The sequence below is a fragment of the Dendrobates tinctorius genome, unplaced genomic scaffold, assembly GCF_039654945.1.
Source record: "Dendrobates tinctorius isolate UK_male_01 unplaced genomic scaffold, ASM3965494v1 ptg000155l, whole genome shotgun sequence".
Lineage (NCBI taxonomy): Eukaryota > Metazoa > Chordata > Amphibia > Anura > Dendrobatidae > Dendrobates > Dendrobates tinctorius.
Genome location: NW_027361822.1, coordinates 23534374 through 23561216, shown reverse-complemented (window position 1 = coordinate 23561216; position 26843 = coordinate 23534374). Strand labels below are relative to the sequence as shown.

Sequence of the window (26843 nt, the reverse complement as noted above, 5' to 3'; positions counted from 1 at the left end):
AGAAAATACCTGAGTACTGACATAGTCTTTTTGAAGCCTAGCATCTTCAGGGCCTTTTTCCCTGTCAGTCTGTTGGCTCTTGTGTTGATAGGGTTTTTGGAGGATTGCAGACAGCAGCTTCTCTATCCTGTCCTATCTAGTTAGCTTGGGCCCCATCATTTGCTCTGTCTATCTTTCTATCTGTGTTAGTGTTTTTTCTTCTTGCTTCACCGTCATTATATGTTGGGGGCTGCCTATTGCTTTGGGGTTCTCTAGGGTAGTTTAGATTTCCCTTTCTGTCTTTAGGCTATGTAGTTCTCCGGCTGTGATCGAGGGGTCTAGGGCACCGTAGGAACCCCCCACGGCTACTGCTAGTTGTTGTTGATAGGTTCAGGGGTCTGCAATCCGATAGCTGCCAACTTCTCTGATTTTCTGGACTTAGCTAGCATTTCTGTTTTTGCCTCCTACGGTGACTCGTTCATAACAGAATCACCAGCCATACCGCAGATCCTAGGGTACTCAATAGCAGGAAAGAATTGTAAAAAAAAAAAAAAAAAAAGTGTGTATATTTTTTCCTCTATATCTCTGAGGCCGTAGGGGGAATTTTTTTTTCTCTCAATGGAGATAAAGCAATTGTCTGATCGTGTGGAGCAGCTCGCTGCGGAAGTGTGGGGAATTTCCGCCTACCTTGCTCATTCACATGCTGCTGAACCAAAGATCCCTACTCCTGATGTGTTTTTTGGGGATCGGTCTAAATTTTTGAATTTCAAAAATAATTGTAAATTATTTTTTGCCTTGAAGCCTAACTCGTCAGGGAGCTCCACGCAGCAGGTTAAAATTGTCATCTCTTTGCTGCGTGGCGATCCCCAGGATTGGGCGTTTTCTTTGAAACCAGATGATCTTATTCTGACTAATGTGAACGCATTTTTTCAAGCCTTGGGGTTGTTGTATGACGAACCTAGTGCTATTGATCAGGCTGAAAAGACCCTGTTGGCATTGAGCCAGGGTCGAGATTCTGCAGAATTGTACTGTCAAAAATTCCGAAAGTGGGCGGTCCTTACTACCTGGATTGATAATGCCTTGGCAGCTCTCTTTCGGAAGGGTTTGTCAGAAGCCGTAAAAGATACTATGGTGGGATTTCCTGTTCCCTCTGGTCTTGACAATTCTATGTCATTAGCCATTCAGGTTGATCTGCGTTTACGTGAACGCAGGACTGCACGGGAGGTGTTGCCACCTGTTGAACAAGTGTCTGAACCTATGCAATGTGATAGAGTTTTGTCCAGGGAGCAACGTCAGGAGTTCAGAAGGCGTAATAAGCTGTGTTTTTTTTGTGGAGATGCCGCGCATATTATTTCTGTCTGTCCTAAACGAGAGAAACGTTTTGTACACATGTTTTCTGTGGCTGGTGTTCAACCTAAGTTTCTTCTGGCTATTACTCTGATCTGCTCCCTGTCCACATTTTCTGCCAAGGCTTTTGTGGATTCGGGAGCAGCCCTGAACCTAATGGACTTGGATTTTGCTAAACGTTGTGGATTTCCTATGACACCTCTGCGGACGCCTATCCCTTTGAGGGGGATTGATGCTACTCCTTTGGCGAAAAATAAACCTCAGTTTTGGACCCAGGTGGTAATGCGGGTTGCCCCAGACCATCAAGAAAATTGCAGATTTTTGGTGTTGCATAATTTGCATGATACCATTGTTCTAGGGTTTCCCTGGTTGCAAATTCATAATCCAGTTTTGAATTGGAAATCTGTGTCTGTGGTGAGTTGGGGTTGTCTGTGTGCCCTTAGTGAGGCTCCGGTTTTTTCCACCTCTCCCCAGTCACATGATGTTCCTGACTATTTGGCGGACTTTTATGATGTATTTAGTGAGAATGAGTCTGCGTCTTTGCCTCCTCATAGGAGTTATGACTGTGCAATTGAACTGAGCCCGGGGTGTAAATTTCCCAAGGGTCGGCTCTTCAATTTATCTGTACCCGAGCACGAGGCTATGCGATCCTATATTAAGGAGGCGTTGGAGAAGGGTCATATTAGACCATCCTCTTCACCATTAGGTGCTGGGTTTTTTTTCGTGGCCAAAAAGGGTGGTTCATTAAGGCCTTGTATTGATTATCGTGCCCTCAACAAAATTACTATTAAATATCAGTATCCGTTACCCCTGATTTTGGATCTATTCTCCAGAGTTAAAGGTGCTTGCTGGTTTACCAAGCTTGACCTCAGGGGGGCATATAATCTTATCCGCATTAAGCATGGGGATGAATGGAAGACGGCGTTTAATACTCCAGAGGGACATTTTGAGTACCTGGTGATGCCTTTTGGGCTCACTAATGCTTCTTCTGTCTTCCAGTGCTTCATGAACGACATTTTCCGAGACTTTGTGGATAAATTTTTGATTATCTATCTGGATGATATTTTGATCTTCTCCAAGGATAGGGATTCTCATGTGGAACATGTTCGGACTGTGTTCCGGATCTTGAGGGAGAATTCCCTGTATGTCAAGGGATCGAAATGGCTTTTTGGGGTACAGAGGATTTCATTTTTGGGATTTATTTTGTCTTCGTCAACTATTGAAATGGACCCGGCCAAGGTACAGGCCATTTATGATTGGGTTCAGCCCACTTCTTTGAAGGCCCTTCAGAAGTTTTTGGGTTTTGCTAATTTTTATCGGAAATTTATAGCAAAATTTTCTAGTATTGCCAAACCATTGACTGATCTGACTAAGAAGGGTGCTGATGTGTTGAATTGGTCTCCGGAGGCTGTTTCTTCCTTTCAGGAGCTGAAGCGAAGATTCACTTCTGCCCCGGTTTTGCGGCAACCTGATGTCTCACTCCCGTTCCAGGTAGAGGTGGACGCTTCTGAGATTGGTGCAGGAGCTGTTTTGTCCCAAAAGGATCCTGTAACATCTAAAATGAATCCCTGTGCTTTCTTTTCCCGAAAGTTCTCCCCATCTGAACGTAACTATGATGTGGGGAATTGGGAACTGTTAGCCATGAAATGGGCATTTGAGGAGTGGAGACATTGGTTGGAGGGAGCTAAACATCAAGTCGTGGTCCTCACTGACCACAAGAATTTGATTTACCTGGAGTCGGCCAAACGCTTGAACCCTAGACAGGCTAGATGGGCCTTGTTTTTTACACGTTTTGATTTTGTGGTCTCTTTTCTTCCTGGCACTAAGAATGTCAAGGCTGACGCTCTTTCTAGGAGCTTCTTGGCTGATTCTTCTGTGGTGACCAAGCCTGCTACCATCTTAGGCGAAGGGGTAGTTCTTTCTGCCATCTTGCCCGATTTGAGACATGCTCTGGAAGAGTTCCAGGAGGACAAACCTGAGCGTTGTCCCAGTGGAAAGTTGTATGTTCCTGACCAGTGGAAGAAGAGAGTGATGTCTAAAGTTCATTGCTCTGCATTTGCTGGTCATTCAGGTATTTTTGGTACTAGAGATCTGGTGAGTCAGTCTTTTTGGTGGCCCGCCTTGTCTCGTGATGTCAGGAATTTTGTGCAGTCCTGTGGGACTTGCTCCCGGTCTAAACCTTGTTCTCGCTCTAGTGGGTTGCTGATGCCTTTGCCGGTCCCCAGGAGGCCATGGACCCATATTTCTAAGGATTTCATCTCTGATATGCCTGTCTCTCAGAGAATGACTGTTATTTGGGTGATTTGTGATAGGTTCTCTAAGATGGTTCATCTTGTACCACTCCCTAAGTTGCCATCTTCATCTGAGTTGGTGCCCCTGTTTTTCAACAGGTGGTTCGCTTGCACGGGATTCCTGAGAACATTGTATCTGACAGAGGAGTCCAGTTTGTGTCTAGATTTTGGAGGACTTTCTGATCCAAGCTGGGAATTCAGTTGTCCTTCTCCTCTACGTTTCACCCTCAGACCAATGGGCAGACGGAGAGAACAAATCAGACCCTGGAGTCGTATTTGAGATGTTTTTTTTCCGCTGATCAGGATGATTGGGTTTCATTTTTGCCCTTGGCCGAATTTGCTTTAAATAATAGAGCTAGTTCTGCCACTTTGATGTCACCTATTTTTTGTAACTTTGGGTTTCATCCTCGATTTTTTTTCAGGGCAGGTGGAGCCTTCTTCCTGCCCAGGTGTTGACACTGTGGTGGAGAGAATGCACCAGTTCTGGGACCAAGTGGTGGGCAAGTTATCTCTCTCCCAGGAAAAGGCCCAGCGGTTTTCCAACCGACATAGGACCATTGGTCCCCGGTTTAAGGTGGGTGATATGGTTTGGTTATCATCAAAAAATATCGCTATGAAGGTAGCTTCTCCTAAGTTTAAGCCTAGATTTATTGGACCTTACAAGATTTTGGAGATCATTAATCCGGTCTCTTTTCGGTTGGCTCTTCCGGTCACATTTAAAATCCATAATGTGTTTCATAAGTCCTTGTTGAAGAGGTTTGTTGAACCAGTAGTTCCTGGGGTGGCACCTCCGGACCCTGTATTGGTTGAAGGTAACATGGAATATGAGGTAGAGAAGATACTGGATTCCCGTCTGGCTAGACGGAGACTCCAGTATTTGGTTAAGTGGAAGGGTTATGGTCAGGAGGATAAATTCTGGGTCTCTGCCTCTGATATTCATGCCAAAAGATTGGTGCGTGCCTTTCATCGGGCTCACCCTGATCGCCCTTGTGGCGTGGATGAGGGTTCGGTGACCCCTCCTCAAGGGGGAGGTACTGTTGTGAGTTCATTTTCCCCTTCACCATTGAGGTCTGATGAGCTTCCTCTTCTGGTGAAGGAAGGTAGTGAGGCTGATTGCCAAACACCTGAGCTGGTGGAGGATGACTGGGTGACGGGAGTTGCTGACTGGATATAAGGCAGCCAATGCCCTTCTGCCTCGCTGGTGATTTCTCTGAGGGATTCTAGGAGACCAGTCTGATTCTGAGTACTGACATAGTCTTTTTGAAGCCTAGCATCTTCAGGGCCTTTTTCCCTGTCAGTCTGTTGGCTCTTGTGTTGATAGGGTTTTTGGCGGATTGCAGACAGCAGCTTTTCTATCCTGTCCTATCTAGTTAGCTTGGGCCCCATCATTTGCTCTGTCTATCTTTCTATCTGTGTTACTGTTTTTCTTCTTGCTTCACCGTCATTATATGTTGGGGGCTGCCTATTGCTTTGGGGTCTGCTCTGGGGCAGTTTAGATTTCCCTTTCTGTCTTTAGGCTATGTAGTTCTCCGGCTGTGATCGAGGGGTCTAGGGCACCGTAGGAACCCCCCACGGCTACTGCTAGTTGTTGTTGATAGGTTCAGGGGTCTGCAATCCGATAGCTGCCAACTTCTCTGATTTTCTGGACTTAGCTAGCATTTCTGTTTTTGCCTCCTACGGTGACTCGTTCATAACAGGCGTTTCTAGCTGATGCCTCTGTGGCTTCAGCAAGATTGGCAGCTAGGTCAGCAGCATTATCCAATGCAGGTCACAGAGCGGACTGGCTGAAAGGTTGGCACAGGAGGACATACAAGCAAAGACCAAGCTTTGTTCCCTCCCCTGTGAGGATAAATTTCTGTTTGGTCCGGCCCTGGACGAGATTCTTGAAAAAGTTGGGGATAAAAAGAAAGGGTTTCCCAGTGCACCCTTTTCGGATCTTCGGGGCTTTTTTCATTGAGGTTGCTATGCCTGCAGGAGACCATTCAGAGACCAGGACAAACCGGAGGAGCGACCGAAGAATAACTAAGGTTCTTGTTCCCGCCAGCTAATGTCAGTGGCAGACCGGTTATTAGCAAGAGCAGAAAAGTATTTCCTCTCATTATCGGTCCTGCATATCAAAGGGGCAGAAAATGTCAGGGCAGACTTAATGAGTCGCAATCAACTAAGTCAGGGAGAATAGTCCCTGAAGGACAGTGTGTTCATGCAGATAGTAGAGCTTTGGGGTCGTCCCCGCTTAGATCTTTTTGCCTCCAAAAACAACAAGAAGGTCCAAAAATTCTGTTTGCTGAATCCAGGAGACAATCCTCACATAGTGGACGCTTTCAGGATGAAATGGACCTCAGGACTATTCTATGCCTTCCCTCCAATATGTCTCGTCCCGGCTGTCTTGAGAAGGATCCGAGAAGACAAGGCAAGGGTCATCCTGATAGCTCTCTTTTGGCCGAAAAGGCTGTGGTTTTATTGGCTGAGGACAATGTCTGTGTCGGATCCGTGGGTCCTTCTGAAGAATCAAGACCTTCTTTCCCAGGGGTCATCTTTCTCATATCTCCCGGCTGCATTTAACAGCCTGGAATTTGAGTGCAATTTTAGAAGAGAAGGGTTTCTCTGCTAGGTTAATTTCTAACCTGCTCAGTAGCAGGAAGTCGATAACCACTAAAATCTATGGAGAACGTGGCGAAAGTTCCTATCCTTTTCAGGAACAGGACTGGGGGGGTGGGGGTTTCCGGTTACATCGATACTTAGGTTCTTCCAGAAAGGGCTAGAATTAGGCCTCTCTGTGAGTACTCTTAAGGTTCAGGTCTCGGCCCTGGGGGCGCTGTATAACACTGAGGCTAGTTTCACATTTGCGCTTTTGAGTGCAGCGACGGCCTGCGCAGGGCCGCCGCTAAGCCCCGCCCCTGCCGCTCCTCCGCCGGTAGCTCCGCCTACCGGCGCATGATGCTGCATGCATCCTGCGTCCCTTATCTTTATCACTGGGGGCGCAGGCCGTGCGCAGTATGAGTTTGGCGGCGCATGCGTCCTTTTCACGGTGCGCTGAGCGCAACCAAACTGCAGCAAGTTGCGTTTGGCGCTGGTCGGCGCACCGTGAAAAGGACGCATGTGCCGCCAAACGCATACTGCGCTCGGCCTGCGCCCCCAGTGATAAAGATAGGGGACCCAGGACGCATGCAGCGTCATGCACCGGTAGGCGGAGCTACCGGCGGAGGTGCGGCAGGGAGCGGGGCTTAGCGGCGGCCGTGCACAGGCCGTCGCTGCACTCAAAAGCGCAAATGTGAAACTAGCCTAACCTAGCAGGGAATAAATGGGTCTCCAGGTTAAGGCCTGTAGTAGAGTGAAATCGGTCCCTACGTATAGAACCCCTCCATGGGATTTAATTTTAGTTTTAAATGTGCTGATAGAGAGCCCTTTTGAGCCGCTGCATTCAGCCTCGGAAAAGCTAATATCGCTAAAAACACCCCTACTGGTGGCGCTTCAGCCCGCAGGATTAGTGACATACACGCCTTATGAGCAGACCCCCCCTTACACTCAGATTATGGAAGACAGGGTGATTTTGAGATTAGACCCAGCATGATTCCCTAAAGTGGTTACCAGATTTCATAGGTCACAAGAGATTGTATTGCCATCCTTTTGTTTCAATCCCAGCAATCAGAAGGAGGAGAGGCTACACACTCTACATGTTAGAGTTCTGTTGGTGATAGAACCCTGGAGAAATCAAAGGGCCCTATTTGTATCTTTCCAGGGAGGTAGGAAGGGATTTAGAGTGTCTAAGCAGACCTTAGTTAAAGAGGCGATCAAGCTAGCCTATGTTAGTGCAGGCCGGGCCATTCTTGAAGGTTTAAAGGCCCATTCCACAAGAGCTGTGGCTGCATCCTGGGTGGAGAAAGCTCCTCTATTGACCAGATTTGCAAGGCAGCCACATGGTCCTCTCTATCCACCTTCTTTAAGCACTACAGGATGGATCTATCAGCCTCCTCTGACCTCACATGGTGTGTTAGCACCACGTCGGCTTCCCGGCGTGTCAGCACCACGTCGGCTTCCCGGCGTGTCAGTTCACTCACCCGTGCTGCAGTTGGCCCCTCTCTTCCTCATGCTCCCAGCAGCACTTCCAGCCGGGTCTCTGGCCATGCTGTAAGGGCACGCGTGCATGTGCTCCCGTCCTCTTAAAGGGCCAGCACGTGCACTTGCTATTTCCTCCCGAGCCAATGGTTTTGAGGCATTATATATGTATTGCTTCCTCTCCACTGGTTAGGTGCCTGAGCAACCTTCCTGTTTCAGTCTATTTTGTGTAAGGTCGCATACCAGTGCAAGTCCTGCCTGTTGTACACTAAGTACAAATTCTGCCCGTAGTACTCCAAGTACAAATCCTGGCTGCTCCTGCCTGCTGTACTCCAAGTGCAAATCCCGCTTGCTGCACTCTGAAGCAAATCCCGCTTGCTGCACTCTGAAGCAAATCCTGCATGCTTCACTCTGAAGCAAATTCTGCTTGCTGCACTCTGAAGCAAATTCTGCTTGATGCACTCTGAAGCAAAACTTGCTAGCTGCACACTGGTACAAACTCTGTCTCTGACACAAACTCAGTCTGCTGTACTCTGATACAAACTTGGTCAGCTGCACTCTAATACATGCTCTGCCTACTGCTCCATCCAGTCTGTCCTTCTGGTCCAGCTGCTGCCCTGCTCTGCCCTGGAGTGGCACCTGGCATTCATCAGGAGCCAAGTCTAACCTCACTATCAGAGACTCTAGTAGTGAATAGTCAGGTGATCGCTTAGTCACGCCCCTCCAACCTCTCCACGGTCTCTGGCACAGTGGTTCCACAAACCACAATCGTGACATGGTGCTGTCATGGGTGACTGAAAAACACATGAAAAAACACGGATATTACTTACCGGTAATGTGTTTTTTTTCATAACCCATGACAGCATCCTTATATTCTTTCCCTATGTAATCACTTTTTTTGGCTCTGGGAGTCTTCAATTGTTCATTCAATTCCTTGGGGTTTTGATGGTTAAGAATGACTAGGAATATATATGTATGATTTATGTTGTGTACACTAACCTGGGAGTTTCCACTCGTGCTCTTTGAACCAACTGATACGGAGGGAGGTGCCGCCCTTTCTCCCCTCTCTGGTGGTGCAGTCATGAGTTACGAAAAATCACATTATCGGTAAGTAATATCCGTGTTTCACCTTCATGACCAGGCAAAATTTTACATTTCTAACCAGTGTCATTTTATGATGTTATAACTCTGGTACGCTTCAACGGTTCCCACTGATTATGAGATTTTTTTTCGTGATATATTGTACTTCATGATAGTGGTAACATTTGTTCAATATGACTTGCGTGTGTGATAAAAACCGGAAATTTGGTGAAAATTTTTGCAATTGTAAAACTTTTTATTCCCTTAAATCAGTGTTATGTCACACAAAATAGTTAGTAAATTACATTTCCGACAAAATTTACAAAACCTTTTTTTAGGGAACACATAACATTTGAAGTGACTTTGAGGGGTCTATATTACAGAAAATACACAAAAGTGACACCATTCTAAATACTGTACCCCTCAAGGTGCTCAACTAATGTCACCAATGACCTATTAACCGCCAAGGCCAAGCGACACTACTTTGTCCTCCTCCTCCTGGATCCTCCTCCTGGACCTGTCCTCTGCCTTTGACACCTTGGACCTTTCCCTATTACTACAGACCCTCTCATCTCTTGGCATCACAGACTTGGCCCTATCTTGGATCGCGTCATACCAAACAGACCGGACATTCAGTGTCTCCCACTAGCACACCACCTCCTCACCGCACTAGGACAGCTCATAGAATCTCACGGCTTTCAGTATCACCTCTATGCGGATGACACACAGATCTACATCTCTGGACCAGATATCCCCACCCTACTACCAGAATCCCTCAATGTCTGTCTGCTATTTCATCCTTCTCCGCTAGATTTCTAAAACTTAATAGGGAAAAATCAGAACTCATCATCTTTCCCCCATCTCACTCAACCCCCCGCAACGGACCTATCCATTAAAGTAAACGGCTGCCCACTCTCCCCAATCCCACAAGCTCGCTGCCTCGGGGTTATCCTTGACACTGATCTCTCTTTCAAACCACATATACAAGCCCTTTCCACTTCCTGCCAACTTCAACTCAAAAATATTTCCCGGATCTGTACATTCCTCAACCAAGAATCTGCAAAAACCGGACTACTACCCCTAATATCCCACATCATCCCGTCAGCCAGAGCCACCGGACAACTACCACTAATATCCCACATCATCCCATAACAACCGCCGGACTACTACCCCTAATATCCCACATCATCCGTCAGCCAGAGCCACCGGACTACTATCCCTAATACACAGGGGATCCCTTTAAGAGAAGCCTGGCATCAGAACCAGAGCGCTGAGTGGATTTGCCATGACTTTCATACCAATGATCCCTTTAATAGAAGCCTGGGGTGAGAATCAGAGTGCTGAGGGATTTACTCTAACTTCCATACCAGAGATCCCTTTAAGAGAAGCCTGGGGTCAGTACCAAAGAGCAGTTTGGATTTGCCCTCACTTCCATACCAGGGATCCCTTAAAGAGATACCTGGGGTCAAAACCAAAGCGCTGGATGGATTTTCCCTGACTCCATACCAATGATCCCTTTAATAGAAGCCTGGAGTCAGAATCAGAGCGGTGAGGGATGTACCCTAACTTCCATACCGGAGATTCCTTTAAGAGAGGCCTGGGGTCAGTACCAAAGCGCAGAGTGGAATTGCCCGAACTTTCATACCAATGATCCCTTTAAGAGACCCTGGGGTCAGAACCACAGCGTTGAGTGGAACGATCCTAACTTCCATACCGGAGGTCCCTTTAAGAGAGGCCTGGGGTCAGAACCAGAGCGCTGAGGGATTTGCCCTAACTACCATACCGGAGATCTCTTTAAGAGGGAAGATGTGCCTATTGGATGGAGGATATGTGATGGGTATATGGGCACGGGAGAGGGGGATTAATTTCTTTCATGTGCTTTCTGCTCCTTTCTGGGGGCAGACAGTGGCTGGGAGCTTATGTTCCCGGGGATGTTAGATTTCTCCCACCCAGTCAGTGTCTGCTGAGGTGTTGTTGAGTGGGAAAACTGTTGCTCATAGCAACCAATCACAGCTCAGCTTCTTTTAAACAGCTCTGGTGCAATGAAAGATGTTTAGTGATTGGTTGCAAGGAAAGCTGTTGCTCATAGCAATCAATCACAGCTCAGCTTTTTTCAATTTCTCCAGAGCATGTCAATATCCCATATATGGCTGAAAACTACTTTTGAGGCACAGTGCAAAGCTCAGAAGGGAAGAAGCGCCATATTGGAGTTCAGATTTTGCTTGACTGGTTTGAGGATGTAATGTCAAATTGGCAGAGCATCTGAGGTGGCAGAACAGCAGAACTTCCCCATAAGTGACTCCATTTTACAAACTACACCTATCAATGAATTAATCTAGGGGTGCAGTGACCATATTGACAACACAGGTGGGCACAGAATTTTATACCATTGGTCTGTGAAGAAAAAAATAATTGCATTTTTACCACCAAAATTAGCCCAAGATTTTACATTTTCGCACTGGGAAATGGGTAAAAATGGCACCAAAATCTGTCAGACAATTTCTACTGTATGTAGAAATACCCCATATGTTCAATACTGCTTAGCTATATGGTGAAACTTGGGAGAGAATGAGCTGTTGTGAACTCTCTTGATCTGACTTCTGAGTCGGGGCTCCCTCTGGTGGTTGTCGCGGGTAGTGGCGCTGATCGTATTGCAGAAGTCTATCACCTGAAGATGATTATTGGAAGTCATGGGTTACTGACTGAGAGGATTTAAGTGAACAAGCTTCCTTCAGTTGCTGCTGGTGATTTGTTTATCTTCCTGTGCATTAAGTCTGCTTTTTCCCCTCCTTGGTCTTGCATCATTCAGATAAGTTATTTGTTTGCTGGAATCTTTTGCATTTGATATAGTTTTGCCTTTCTCTGCTTTCTGCTTTGCTGCGTGGATTCAGCATTATTCCCCGTTGGGATTTGTGTTGGACCCCGCTCATTATCTTTTCTGTCCTGTCCTATCTAGACAGTTTGGGCCCCATCGTTTGCTCACTCTATTTTCTGCCTGCATTTGTGCCTCATCTTGTCTCACAGACAATATATGTTTGGGGGCTATTTCTTTGGGGTTCTACTCCGGGGCAATTTAGCTTTCACCTTTCTTGTTTTAGGCTTAGTTAACTCTGACTGTGCCGAGGTGTCTAGGGCATTGTAGGCACGTCTCACGGCTAATCCTAGTTGTGTTGTGCTAGTTGTGTTGTTAGGTTTAGGGGTCTGCAATCCGCTAAGTTGCCAACCTTTCTGGTTTCCTGGTTGCTTAGCTAATTTCTCGTAATCCTCCTCGGTGACCGAATCATAACAGAATCACCAGCCCAAAACTGTAGACTCTAGGGTACTGTAAAGAAGGAAGGAATTTAAAAAAAAAAAAAAGTGTCAGAATTTTTTGTATATTTTTTTACTCTTTTTCTCTGGGGACCGTAGGAGGATTTTTTCTTTAATGGAGACTAAGCAATTGTCCGATCGTGTTGATCAGCTTGCTGCTGAAGTTCGGGGAATTTCTGCCTTTCTCGCTCATTCGTCTGCTGTAGAACCAAAAATTCCTATTCCTGATGTATTTTCTAGGGATCGATCTAAATTTTTGAACTTTAAGAATAATTGTAAACTGTTTTTTGCCTTGAAACCTAACTCCTCGGGGAACTCGGTGCAGCAGGTTAAAATTGTCATCTCCCTGTTGCACGGCGATCCCCAGGACTGGGCTTTTTCTCTGACACCTGGGAATCCTATTTTGGCTGATATGGATTCGTTTTTCCAAGCTTTGGGGTTGTTGTATGATGAACCTAATGTTATTGATCAAGCTGAGAAAACCTTATTGTCATTGAACCAAGGTCAGGATGCGGCAGAGGTATATTGTCAAAAATTCCAAAAGTGGGCGGACCTTACTAAATGGAATGATGACGCCTTAGCAGCTCTCTTTCGGAAAGGTTTGGCAGAAACCGTAAAAGATGTTATGGTGGGATTTCCGGTCCCCTCTGGACTTAACGACTCTGTCACTAGCCATTCAAATTGATCGATGTTTACGTGAGCGTAAAACTATGCTAAAGGCGGTGCTGCCTTTTGAACAAACTTCTAAGCCCATGCAATGTTATAGGGTTTTGTCTAAGGGTGCAAAGTCCAAGAGTTTAGAAGGCGTAATAAGTTGTGCTTCTTTTGTGGGGACGCCTCTCATGCTATTTCTGTTTGCCCTAAGCGGGAAAAGTGTTTTGCCCACTCATTTGCTATGGGCACTGTACAGCCTAAATTCTTTTTGGCAGTTTCCTTGATCTGCTCCTTGTCTTCATTTTCTGCTAAAGCTTTTGTTGATTCAGGAGCAGCTCTGAATCTGATGGATTTTGACTTTGCCAAATGTTGTGGGTTTCCCATGATACCCCTGCGGACCCCAATTCCTTTGAGGGGTATTGATGTTACCCCCTTGGCGGAGAATAAACCCCAGTTTTGGACCCAGGTGATAATGCGGGTCGCCCCAGACCACCAAGAGAATTGTAAATGTTTGTTGTTGCATGATTTACATGACATTATTGTACTGGGTTTTCCTTGGTTGCAGACCCATAATCCTGTTTTCGATTGGAAATCTGTGTCTGTGGTGAGTTGGGGTTGTCAATGTGTTGTTAGTGACACTCCTGTTTTCTCCACCTCTCCCCAGTCTCATGATGTTCCTGATTATTTGGCTGATTTTTCTGATGTATTTAGTGAGAGTAAATCCGCGTCTTTGCCTCCTCATAGGAATTATGATTGCGCGATTGACTTATTGCCCGTTTGTAAATTTCCCAAGGGTCTGCTTTTCAACTTATCTGTACCTGAACATGATGCTATGCGATCTTATATCAAGGAGTCATTGGAGAAGGGTCATATCAGACCATCCTCTTCACCTTTAGGTGCTGTTTTTTTTGTGGCCAAGAAGGATGGTTCATTAAGGCCATGTATTGATTATCGTTCTCTTAATAAAATCACTGTTAAATTTCAGTATCCGTTACCCCTGATTTCTGCTTTGTTCTCCAGAGTTAAAGGTGCTAGTTGGTTTACCAAGCTTGACCTTAGGGGGGCGTATAATCTTATTTGCATCAAGCATGGTGATGAATGGAAGACAGCGTTTAATACTCCTGAGGGACATTTTGAGTACCTAGTGATGCCTTTTGGGCTCACTAATGTCTCTTCCGTCTTCCAATCTTTCATGAACGATATTTTCTGGGACTTTGTGGATAAGTTTTTGATCATTTATTTGGACGATATTTTGATTTTTTTCCAGTGATTGGGATTCTCATGTGGAACATGTTCGGACTGTGTTCCGGATTTTGAGAGAAAGCGATCTGTATGTTAAGGAATCAAAATGTCTCTTTGGCGTACAAAAGATTTCGTTTTTGGAATTCATTTTGTCCCTGTCTGCTATTGAAATGGACCCTGCCAAGGTCCAGGCCATTTATGATTGGGTTCAGCCGACTTCCTTGCAGGCCCTCCAGAAGTTTTTAGGTTTTGCTAACTTCTACTGTAAATTCATAAGTAATTTTTCTGGTATTGTAAAACCACTGACGGATTTGACCAAAAAGGGCGCTGATGTGGTGAATTGGTCTCCAGAGGCAGTTTCGGCGTTCCAGGAGCTTAAGCGGAGATTCACTGCTGCTCCGGTCTTACGGCAACCTGCTGTTTCCCTCCCATTTCAGGTGGAGATAGATGCTTCTGAGATTGGTGCAGGAGCCGTTTTGTCTCAAAGAGATCCGGTAACCTCTAAAATGAATCCTTGTGCCTTCTTTTCTCAAAGATTTTCCCCATCTGAATGTAACTATGGTGTGGCGAATCGGGAATTGTTGGCCATGAAGTGGGCTTTTGAAAAGTGGAGACATTGGTTGGAGGGAGCCAGACATCAAGTTGTGGTCCTTACCGACCACAAGAACCTGATCTATCTCGAATCAGCCAAGCGATTGAACCCTAGACAGGTTAGGTGGGCCTTGTTTTTCACATGTTTCAATTTTGTGATCTCCTTTCTTCCGGACACTAAGAATGTTGAGGCGGACGCCCTCTGTAGGAGTTTCTTTGCTGATTCTCTTGATGTGACCGAACCTACTACCATTCTAAATGAGGGTGTGGTTCTTTCCGCCATTTCACCCGATTTGAGACTTGCCCTGGAGGAATTTCAGGAGGACAAACCTGAATGATGCCCTATGGGGAAATTGTATGTCCCTGACCAGTGGAGGAGAAGAGTAATGTCTGAAATTCACTGCTTCGTGTTAGCTGGTCATCCTGGTATTTTTGGTACCAGAGACTTGGTGAGTCGGTCTTTTTGGTGGCCTGCTTTATCTCGTGATGTCAGGAATTTTGTGCAGTCCTGTGGGACTTGTCCACGGTCCAAACCCTGTTCTCGTTTTAGTGGTTTGTTAATGCCCCTGCCGGTGCCCAGGAGGCCATGGACCCATATTTCAATAGATTTTATTTCTGATCTCCCTGTTTCTCAGAGAATGATGGTTATCTGGGTGATCTGTGACAGATTTTCTAAGATGGTCCATCTCGTACCACTCCCAAAGTTGCCATCTTCTTCTGAGTTTGTGCCCTTGTCTTTACAACAGGTGGATCGTTTGCACGGTATTGCTGAGAACTGTCAGGAATACCACACTGTACTTGCTCACTGAGCCAGTGCGCATGTCCTGAGTACAAAAACATTGCTCAAAGATACCTGTGGAGCGGGGCAGCAGCGGTGACGATGCGTGCTTCAGACTATCAGGACCTGAAGCACGTGACTGCTGGGGGCGTGACCTAAGCTCCACAGAGCTAGGAGCTGCAGGGAAACTCCTAGAAAGGTAACTACGGGACAAGTTACGAAGGAGCATAGACAGGGACGTGAACCAGATCAAGCTGGGTCAAAGCACGAGATAGCAGGACAGTACCAAAGGGTTAAAAATGAGGATGAATGAACTCATGGAGATCAACATCCAACACTGCGGAGACACCATCACATGTTTCTCAACGCAGTGATTCTAGGGCAATGTCCCCACCCTTATGGGAAATAAGTAAATATATGCAAAACACAAGCCACGGAGACTCCATCACATGTTTCTCAACGCAAGCAATGACTAGCCAGGTCTTTCCCTGGGAGGGAACAACCACGGGAAGGGCAGTCTCCAATGAAGGAAACATCTATGCCAAAACATGGTATCCATCCACAGACAGCTGTTTCAGGGTATTGTCCCTCATCAGTGTGGAGTAGGAAACTGGCCAGTAGGAGCAATGCCTAGTAGAAGACTGTGAAAAATGAGGATGAATGAACTCATGGAGATCAACATCCAACACTGCGGAGACACCATCACATGTTTCTCAACGCAGTGATTCTAGGGCAATGCCCCCACCCTTATGGGAAATATGTATGTCTAACCAAAGGGTTAGACAGAGCGAATAGTCAGGATGTAGCAATAAATCAGAAAACCAGAACGGGCAATGGACGGTACAATAGGGACAAACTGTAACGGAGTAACAATAGCCAAGCCAGGAGGTCAGAACCGGAGAAGACAATAGTACCAAAACGAGTGACGGAGTACAGAGTGAGGGGACAGACCGGGTCATACACGGGAATCAAACAAGCAATGCAGTATACATGCACACCAGGGGGGTCAGAGACACAGCCAGAATAACAGTATAGCAGACAGGGAATCCTAGTCTGGAGTGAGTATAAATACCCCTCCCAGATCCAAAGAGAGGCCAGCAAAAGTTAACCCTGTGAGAACAGGACATTAACCATGTCCTAACCATGACAGTACCCCCATCTTAACGGGAGCACTGGGCCCCCAAGTTTCTCAGGGTATCTGGCATGAAAAGCCCGCACCAGTCGATCAGCGTGCACCGAACTGTCCGGAACCCATGATCGATCCTCAACGGAATATCCCTTCCAATGAATAAGGTACTGAAGTCTCTGGCGCACCCACCGTGAATCAATGATGCGCCCTACCTCGTACTCCAGTTGACCCTCTACCAACACTGGTGGAGCCACAGATGAGGGATCTTCTCTAACTGTCCCCACGGGTTTTAATAGGGACCTGTGGAAGACGTTAGATATTTTGAAGGAGGTGGGCAACTGTAATCTGTATGCCACCGTGTTGATCACCTCTACAATCTTGTATGGTCCAATAAATATTGGGCCCAACTTCATAGAGGGTATTTTAAGTTTGATGTTACAGGTGGACAACCAGACTTTTTCCCCCACTGTCAACGCAGGACCCAACCCCCCTCCTCCTGTCCGCAAAATGTTTGTACTTCTTCTGGGCTTTGGAGATGTTCCCCTGCACCTCCCTCCAGAGGGTTTTTAACTGTTGTTCCATCCCCTCGGCACCAGGGCAATCCGAATCCCTACGGGAAAATTCCCCAAACTGAGGAACAAACCCATAATTGACCTGAAAGGAAGACTTTCCGGTAGACTGATTAATACGACAGTTGAATGCAAATTCTGCCATGAGCTATACTTCACACCAGTCTTCCTGTCTGGAGGAGGCCAGGCATCTCAGAATCTGCTCCAACGACTGGTTGGCGCGTTCAGTCTGTCCATTGGATTCCGGGTGATAGGCAGAGGAGAATGACAACGTGACCCCCAACTTCATACAAAACGCTCTCCAAAACCTGGCCACAAATTGCTCACCCCTGTCCGACACCACGTTCACGGGCACTCCATGCAATCGAACAATGTGCTGTATGAACAAGCGGGCCAAGGTTTCAGCAGATGGTAACGCAGGTAATGGCACAAAGTGGGCTTGCTTAGAAAATCTATCAACCACTACCCATACCACTGAGTTGCCCTTGGAAGATGGAAGATTAGTGATAAAGTCCATGGACAGGTGTGTTCATGGTATATCCGGAATTGGCAAAGGCACCAATTCCCCGGCTGGCCGGACCTGAGAGCTTTTAGAGCGCGCGCACACCCTACAAGTATTTACAAACCTTTTTATATCAGTACCCATAGAGGGCCACCAAAAACCCCTAGCTACTGCCCCCCCGGGTAGCTGCAATACTAGGGTGTGCACTTAACACAGAATCATGAAATTCTTGAAGGCGTGTGAGACGGAATTGTTCGGGTACAAACAATTTACCTGGGGGTTTATTCCTGGGAGCTTGCGTTTGTACTTCCAGAATCTCTCTCTGTAACTCAGAGGAGATTTTGGCTACAACCACTCCCGGTTGAAGAATGGAAGAAGGAGGTTCTGGAGGGGACACAGAATCAAAACTTCGGGATAAGGCATCCGCCTTTACATTTTTAGACCCTGGTCGGAACGTGATGGTAAAATGAAATCGAGAAAAAAAAAAAAGTGCCCACCGAGCCTGTCTGGGGGTCAATCTCTTAGCAGACTTGATATAGGCCAGGTTTTTATGATCAGTGATGACCGTAATGGGATGAGCGGCCCCCTCCAAAAAATGCCTCCATTCTTCGAAGTCCAATTTAACCGCTAACAATTCCCTGTTACCGACATCATAGTTTCTCTTGGCCGAAGAGAACTTCTTAGAGAAAAAGGCACAGGGTTTGAGGTTAGTCAGGGTAGAGGGGCCCTGTGACAATACTACCCCCACCTCTGAAGCGTCGACCTCAATGATAAAAGGTCTTGACGAATCGGGTTGAACCAACACAGGGGCTGTGGTAAAACACTTCTTTAATGTAAGGAAGGATTTTTTTGCGGCCACGGACCAATTTTTTACATCTGCCCCTTTAAGAGTGAGGTCCGTCAAGGGTTTCATCACCTGCGAGAACCCTTTAATGAACTTCCTATAATAATTAGCGAAGCCCAGAAATCGCTGAAACCCCTTCAGGTCATGAGGCTGCACCCAATCGGTAATGGCCTGAACCTTCCCTGGATCCATGCGGAATCCCTCCCCGGATACAATTACACCCAGAAAAGACACTTCTTGCATAAAAAATGAGCACTTCTGCAGCTTAGCATACAAATGGTTCTCCCGGAGTCTCATAAGAACCGTACGTAAATGGTGTAAGTGTGACTGACTGTCCTCAGAGTATATCAAGATGTCATCCAAGTAGATGACTACATAACGCCCAATCAAGTCAGAAAAAACAACATTAATGAAGTTCTGAAAAACAGCAGGAGCGTTATTGAGGCCGAAGGGCATAACCAGGTTTTCAAACCGCCCCTCAGTTGTCAGGAACGCTGTTTTCCATTCGTCCCCCTCCCGGATCCTTATAAGGTTATAAGCCCCTCGTAGATCGAGCTTAGAAAACCATTTGGCCCCTGTGAGTTGGTTGCATAGATCAGGAATCAACGGGAGAGGGTACGTGTTCTTAACAGTAATTTTGTTCAGTTCCCGAAAGTCGAGGCATGGTCGCAACCCACCATCTTTTTTCTTTACAAAGAAAAACCCCGCTGCCACGGGTGAGACCGAGTGCCAAATATGCCCCTTGCGAAGGCTCTCTTTGATGTACTCCTTCATAGCTTGGCGCTCAGGCCCGGACAAATTAAACAAACAAGCCTTGGGTAACTTGGCTCCAGGTACGATCGATAGCACAATCAAATGGTCTATGTGGTGGGAGCGCCTCAGCCTCGCTTTCGGAAAGCACGTCTTCAAAGTCTCTCAGGTACTCTGGAATACCCTCCAGACCGACAGACGACACAGATATAGATCTTATCGGATTGACAAAAGGAACCGGGTTACAACACAGATCATTATCATTAAATCCCCATCGGATGATCTCCCCCTTCACCCAATCAATGAGAGGATTGTGGCGTTGTAACCAGGGCATCCCCAATACCAGTCATGCAGGCAGATTATTCATAATGAAACAACTTAACTTTCCACATGATTGGAACCCATTTTCATAGAAAAAACTTCAGACATAAAGCAAATTCCATCCCGGTTAAGAGAGGATGAATCCACAGCCACAATTTTAACAGGGTCTTTTAACCTGACTGTCCCTATCTTATAAGAGTCACAACTTGGGCATCAATCAGATTAATGGAGGAACCACAGTCAACAAAGGCGGTGGTCATAACAGGACCGCCAACAAGTTCCAATTCAACCTGGAGCACCATCTTTTTACATGAGAAAAAATGTACCTGGGAGTCTGGACAACCTCCTCGATTGTTGCCCAGACTCAGTCGTTTCTCTGATGGTTTCTCTGAAGAAGGGCAGGAGGGTCAATTCCTTTTCCAATGTCCAGAGGCGCCACAGTAAAAGCATAGTAGATTGTCTCTACGGTGCCTTCTCTCTTTCTCCTTAACCTAGACTGACCCAACCTCCATGGGCTCAGATACAGATGCAGTGTCACACAATTTGGGGTACAAGGGAGACTCTTGTTGCATCATTCCTCTAGCATGGAGTCTCCGGTCCATACGGACCGCCTGCATCATGGCATCCTCCAGGGTATCAGGGGGAGGATGTAATGCCAGAGCATCCTGCAGATGGTCAGACAGGCCCCTGCGGAACAACCCCCTCAGGGCGGTGTCGTTCCAGGATACTTTGGCGGTCCAACGTCTAAACTCTGAGCAGAACCATTCAGCAGAGTGCCTCCCCTGTGTCACACTCATCACCATATCCTCTGCTAGACACACTCTATCAGGCTCATCATAAATGTGCCCCAGAGCCTCAAAGAACAAATTCACAGACATACGTTCAGGAGCAGAGGGAGAGAGAAAGCCCATGCCTGTGGGGCCCCCCCGAAGTAGGGAAATGACGACCCCACCCTCTGGAACTCATCCCCGGAGGAGCGGGGCCTCAGAGAAAAAAAAAGCTTGCATCCTTCTCTGAACGACCTGAACTCCCTTTTTTCCCCTGAGAAAGGGTCTGGCAATTTGACCGGAGATTCTGGGGATGCCAATGACACGTCTCTTTCCCCAGCACTAGGAGTCCCTGCAGCGACAGCCCCCTGCACAGTATCCACCAACTGTTGCTGGCTATGGGCCATTGTGCGCTTTTACACATTAAGTTTGTGGAACATTTGGGTCAGGTGCTTGACCTGATCAGCCAAAGCTTGTATGGGATCCATGAGGATAACACACTTTTTTTTTTTTTCCTTCAGAGGAAATAAAACTGAAATGGTCAGCTATAATGTCAGGAACACCGCACTGCACTTGCTCACTGAGCCAGTGCGCGTGTCCTGAGTACAAAAACAGTGCTTAAAGATACCTGTGGAGTGGGGCAGCAGCGGTGACGATGTGTGCTTCAGACTATCAGGACCTGAAGCACGTGACTGCTGGGGGCGTGACCTAAGCTCCACAGAGCTAGGAGATGCAGGGAAACTCCTAGAAAGGTAACTACGGGACAAGTTACCAAGGGGCATAGACAGGGATGTAAACCAGATCAAGCCTGGTCAAAGCACGAGATAGCAGGACAGTACCAAAGGGTAAGACAGAGCGAATAGTTAGGACCTAGCAATAGATCAGAAAACCAGAACGGGCAATGGACGGTACAATAGGGACAAACTGTAACGGAGTAACAATAGCCAAGCCAGGAGGTCAGAATCGGAGAAGATAATAGTATCAAAACGAGAGACGAAGTACAGAATGAGGGGACAAACCAGGTCATACACGGGAATCAAACAAGCAATGCAGTATACACGCACACCAGGGGGGTCAGACACACAGCCAGAATAAGTATAGCTGACAGGGAATCCTAGTCTGGAGTGAGTATAAATACCCCTCCCAGATACAAAGAGAGGCCGGCAAAAGTTAACCCTGTGAGAACAGGACATTAACCATGTCGTAACCATGACAAGAACATTGTGTCGGACAGAGGAGTTCAGTTTGTTTCCAGATTTTGGAGAACTTTTTGTTCTAAACTGTAAATTCAGTTGTTCTTCACCTCTGCATTTCATCCTCAGACCAATGGGCAAATGGAGAGAACAAACCAGACTTTGGAAACCTATTTGAGATGTTTTTTATCTGCTGATCAAGATGACTGGGTCTCATTTTTGCCTTTGGCCGAATTTGCTCTAAATAATAGGGCTAGTTCTGCCACTTTGATGTCTCCTTTTTTCTGCAACTTTGGGTTTCATCCTCGTTTTTCTTCAGGGCAGGTGGAGGCATCGGCCTGCTCAGGTGTGGATTCAGTGTTAGAGAGAATGCAGCAGATTTTTGATCAAGTAGTGGATAAGTTGTCTCATTCTCAGGAGAAGGCCCAAAGGTTTGCCAACCGGCATAGGAAAAAATGGTCCCCGGTTTAAAATGGGTGACATGGTTTGGTTGTCCTCAAAAAATATTCCTATGAAAGTTGTGTCTCCAAAATTCAATCCAAGGTTCATTGGACCTTATAAGATTTTGGAAGTCCTTAATCCTGTTGCTTACCATTTGGCTCTTCCAGGAACGTTTAAGATTCACATTTTTCATAAATCTTTGTTGAAAAGGTTTGTAGAGCCAGTGGTTCCCATGGCTGCGCCCCCTGATCCTGTATTGGTTGAGGGTAATCTGGAGTATGAGGAGTTACTGACTGGGAGGATTTAAGTGAACAAGCTTCCTTCAGTTGCTGCTGGTGATTTTTTTGTCTTGCTGTGCATTGTGAAGTCTGCTTTTTCCCCTCCTTGGTCTTGCATCATTCAGATAAGTTATTTGTTTGCTGGAATCTTTTGCATAGTTTTGCCTTTCTCTGCTTTCTGCTTTGCTGTGTGGTTTCACAAGTTTAACAAGTTTGCTAGAGCCTGGTGACCTGGATGTCATCATGACATCAGGTCATCATGGCAACAATCGGGCCCCCGCGATGACTTCGAGGGAGCAGAGTTCATAGGGCAGAGGGTGCTCCCTCAATCTTCCTGCCTTGTAAATGCTGCGACCGCTAGCAATTGCAGCATTTAGGAAGTTAAAGCGCAGCTCCTTGCACTGAGTGCCGGTGTTGTCTTTCAGAATCAGTATGTCCAAGGTCAGTAAACACTTCCTTACCAGGATGTACATAAAGGTCTGATATTTTTACCTTCAATAGCCTGAAAGATATTTTCTGTTAAGAATTCTATCTACTATATAATCGTCTTATTCTGTCTGTCTGTAACGGAAATCCCGCGGCGCTGATTGGGCCCGCCCGGCCGGCCGCAACTAATCAGCGCATTCGAACAACGCCCGCTTCCGTCGGGTGCCCGGCCAGCCACGACCAATCAGCGCATTTAAACAACACACGCCTCTGTCGGGAGATCTGCGGGAGAGAGAGATATTCTAGAATACCCAATGCGTTAGAATCGGGCCACCATCTAGTGTTATATAAGAGCTTGTACTGGAGCCATCCATTGCAGTGTCTGAGAGGCCAGAAAATAAAGTCCTCCTGTATTACAAGAATAATTGAAGTTTAAGGACCAGAGTATTTTTCATTTTTGCACTTTTGTGTTTTCCTTGTCTTCCAAATCCCGTACATTTTTGTTTCTTTTCAACAAATATGTGTTAGTGCTTTTGTTATTGCTGGAAAAGTTGTAATTTTGAATGACACCATCCCTTTTACCTTATCATGTACTGAAAAACAGAGAAAAAAAATTCTATCTGCAACAAAACGGTGAAACAATGCAATTCTGCTATTGATTTTTGGGTTTTGCTCTCACGGCGTTAATTTTCTAGTAAAACATAATTGTACACATCAGACTCATTATTTATTACCTCTGGATCTACCAGTTTAGAGGTCCTTATCTTGGTTGGTCTTATTTTATGGCTTAGGGGTATGCGCCACTTAGCCGAGTGGATATTTTGTAGGTTAATAATTGTACACATCAGTCTGATTTACGGGGACACCAAACTTTGATAATTTGTTTGTTTTTTTTCTATGTACACTTGTGCTCAAAAGTTTACATACCCCGGCAGAATTTTTGCTTTCTTGACCTTTTTTCATAGAATATGAATGATAACACCAAAACTTTTTCTCCACTCATGGTTAGTGGTTAGGTGAAGCCATTTATTGTCAAACTACTGTGACAACATTCTGCCGGGGTATGTAAACTTTTGAGCACAACTGTAAGTAAAAAATTCTGCATATTGGGATAAAAATGTTGTTTTTTTATGTTGGCATTTTGTGAGACCCACTTATTAGGCAAGTTTTTATTGGTTTCATTTTGGCCTATATAATGTTTTTTCCTGTTCTATTATTCCAGTATTTGGGAGGCAGAGCAAACAAACATTGTCGAACATCATGCTCTGAGGTTTAATGTTTTGTCAGCTGATTTTGTCTACATAACTTGCAATTTCTATGTGTAATTTAGAAATGTTCTACAAATGCAAATTTTATTTAAAAACAGTCTTCTTTATTCTTGGCAGATGACTGTACCAGGAGATCACAGGGACAAGTGACATCTGCAATTTTTCATTCAGATGACTTTGAGATCACACAAGATAGAACTGAACTGAATGCCATTACTCCAGATATTCCATCATTCCTTCACAGCAAAGATCTATTATCTGATCCTTTTAAACAGGTCCAAACTTCTGATTCATCAAAGACTATTAAGAAAAATAAAAGTCACAAAAGAGGCATTAAAAATCAAATTGCTGTTACAGCAAAGAAGCCATCTAATGCAAAAAATAGAAATAATTTTTTCCTCAAAAGTCCCTCAAAATTTTCTTGTTCACAGTGTGGTAAAGATTTTAACCATAAATCAAGTATTAATAGACATCAGAGAGTTCACACAGGGGAGAAGCCATATTCATGTTCAGAATGTGGGAAATGTTATACAGATAAGTCAAGTTTTGTTATACATCAGAAAATTCACAAAGGGGATAAACCTTTTTTATGTTCGGAATGTGGTAAATGTTTTGTAGATAAATCAAATTTTGTTAGACATCAGAAACTCCACGCAGGGGAGAAGAACTTTTCATGTTCAGAATGTGGGAGATGTTTTAATCAGAATTCACATTTAGCTGTCCATCAGAGAACTCACACAGGGGAGAAGCCCTTTTCATGTTTAGAATGTGGGAAGTGTTTTGCAGAGAAATCAAATTTTGTTAGACATCAGAAACTTCACACAGGGGAGAAGCCATATTCATGTTCAGAATGTGGGAAATGTTTTAATCGGAAATCAGTTTTAGTTGTCCATCAGAGAACTCACACAGAGTAGAAATGCTTTTCATGTTCAGAATGTGGAAAATGTTTTAAATAGAAATCATATTTTGTTATACATCAGAGAACTCACACAGGGAGAAACCTGTTTTATGTTCAGAATGTGGGAAATGTTTTTCAGGGAAATTAAGTCTTGTTAAACACCAGAGAATTCTCACAGGGGAGAAGCCATATATTTTTACAAACTGCACAAGACAAAACATTAAAGGCTCTTTTGTGAGAAAAACGGACGAGTGCAATCTGATAAAAAAATGAATGACACTCTGAGCAATATTAATCCATGAGTCCCTGCTCATCTGCGATTTTTGTTCCCAACTCAGATCAAGCTGAAAAAAAAATTGATGCATGGTGCAATTGATCTCAGACGACACTCGCGAGTCCAAGTAAATAGTTGTGATAAAAAAAAATAAAAATCGCTCCACACTCGGACAATGCAAGTGCGGTCTGATTTTTGCTCACCCATGTTCTTGAAAACCCGACATTTCATCTGCCACGTACAGCAAAATCACAGCATGGCCCAACAGAATAGAATAGATATACAGGTGCTTCTTACAAAATTAGAATTTCATCCCGCAAGCGTTATATGATGGGTAAGAGTGGATACAAACTTCCTCCCCCTTGTTTTTCTGGTGATTGCTTGGCAGTTAGGCAATATGATATGGGTGAATTAGGGGTTATTCTGTAAGTGACCCACACTTTTGTGACTAATGCTATATATACCCTTGGTGACTTCAGCTTACCCCCTTCCCCGGGATAATTATATATGCCTTTCGGTCCTTATGATAATGGGGTAACTCCCTCTGCCCGAAAAATGTGTGACTAGGGTTCTTATAGACCATTTGGTGCAATTCTTACAACTGTTTCCTGTCTACTCTAATGAATATTCCTGCGTCGTCACACCATGGTTGCATCATTATCCACTGGTTTTAACTTATTATCTCACTTGGTATATATTTATATACACGTTTTGTAGATATGTGTTTTTGCTCTAAATTGTATTTAATAAAGCTTGTTGATATTTTTTGCATAAGCTTGGGCATTTTCTTTATTATTCACTAGCTGAAGAAGCCCGGCGTTGCCTGGGCATAGTAACCAACTGTGGTTAGTTATAACAAATTATAATGATTATATTGCACATAAAAACCGTGCATCTAATCCTATCCTGTGTGATACTGACTGCTGAGCCGTGTATCTAATACTTTTCTGTGTGATACTGTGTGCTGAGCTGCGTATCTAATCCTATTCTGTGTGATACTGACTTCTGAGCTGTGTATCTAATCCTGTCCTGTGTGATACTGACTGCTGAGCTGTGTATCTAATCCTATCCTGTGTGATACTGCCTGCTGAGCCATGTGTCTAATTCTTTCCTGTGTGATACTGCTGAGCTGTGTATCTAATCCTATCCTGTGTGATACTGACTGCTGAGCCATGTGTCTAATCCTATCCTGTGTGATACTGACTGCTGAGCTGTGTATCTAATCCTCTCCTGTGTGATACTGCCTGCTGAGCCGTGTATTGAATCCTATCCTGTGTGATACTGGGCTCCCCCTGCAGTCTGTGTCAGAGGGTGGTCTGTGTTGGCACGGTAATAAATTGTGTTATTTCCAGCTTTACAGAAGGACAATAACAGCAGAAAAATGATATGAATAATAGGCCTCAGTTACCACAACTGTCTACAAAGAAAACTGTTGCTGATAGCAACCAATCAGAGCTTATTTTTCAGCCTTTAAACAGTTCTGGGACAGAGTGGCGAGTTTTGAGTGGCAACTTTTATGTGGCATGGTTGTTGTATGTGTGGTGAAATGTGTGCTGAGGGTGGTATATGTTGAAGCACGTGGTAGTGTGTGGCGCATTTTGTGAGTGTGTTCATATCCCCGTGTGTGGTGTAGCAACTGTACTGTATATACTGTTTGGCGCCATCGCTCTCATTCTTTAAGTCGCCCTTGTTCACATCTGGCAGCTGTCAATTTGCCTCCAACACTTTTCCTTTCACTTTTTCCCCATTATGTAGATAGGGGCAAAATTGTTTTGTGAATTGGAACGCGCGGGGTTAAAATTTTGCCTCACAACATAGCCTATGACGCTCTCGGGGTCCAGATGTGTGACTCTGCC

At 45.3% G+C, this 26843-nt stretch overlaps 1 protein-coding gene across 1 annotated transcript in view; it reads left to right on the top strand.

The window, feature by feature from the left end:
* LOC141051189 (uncharacterized) overlaps nucleotides 1–25761 on the top strand; it is a 101744-nt gene extending 75983 nt beyond the window's left edge. Inside the window, exon 14 of the mRNA XM_073548053.1 lies at nucleotides 23933–25761. Coding sequence (XP_073404154.1) covers nucleotides 23933–24729 — 797 coding nt within the window. The 3' untranslated portion in view covers nucleotides 24730–25761. The remainder of the gene's footprint in view (nucleotides 1–23932) is intronic.
* The last annotated feature ends 1082 nt before the right edge of the window (nucleotides 25762–26843 follow it).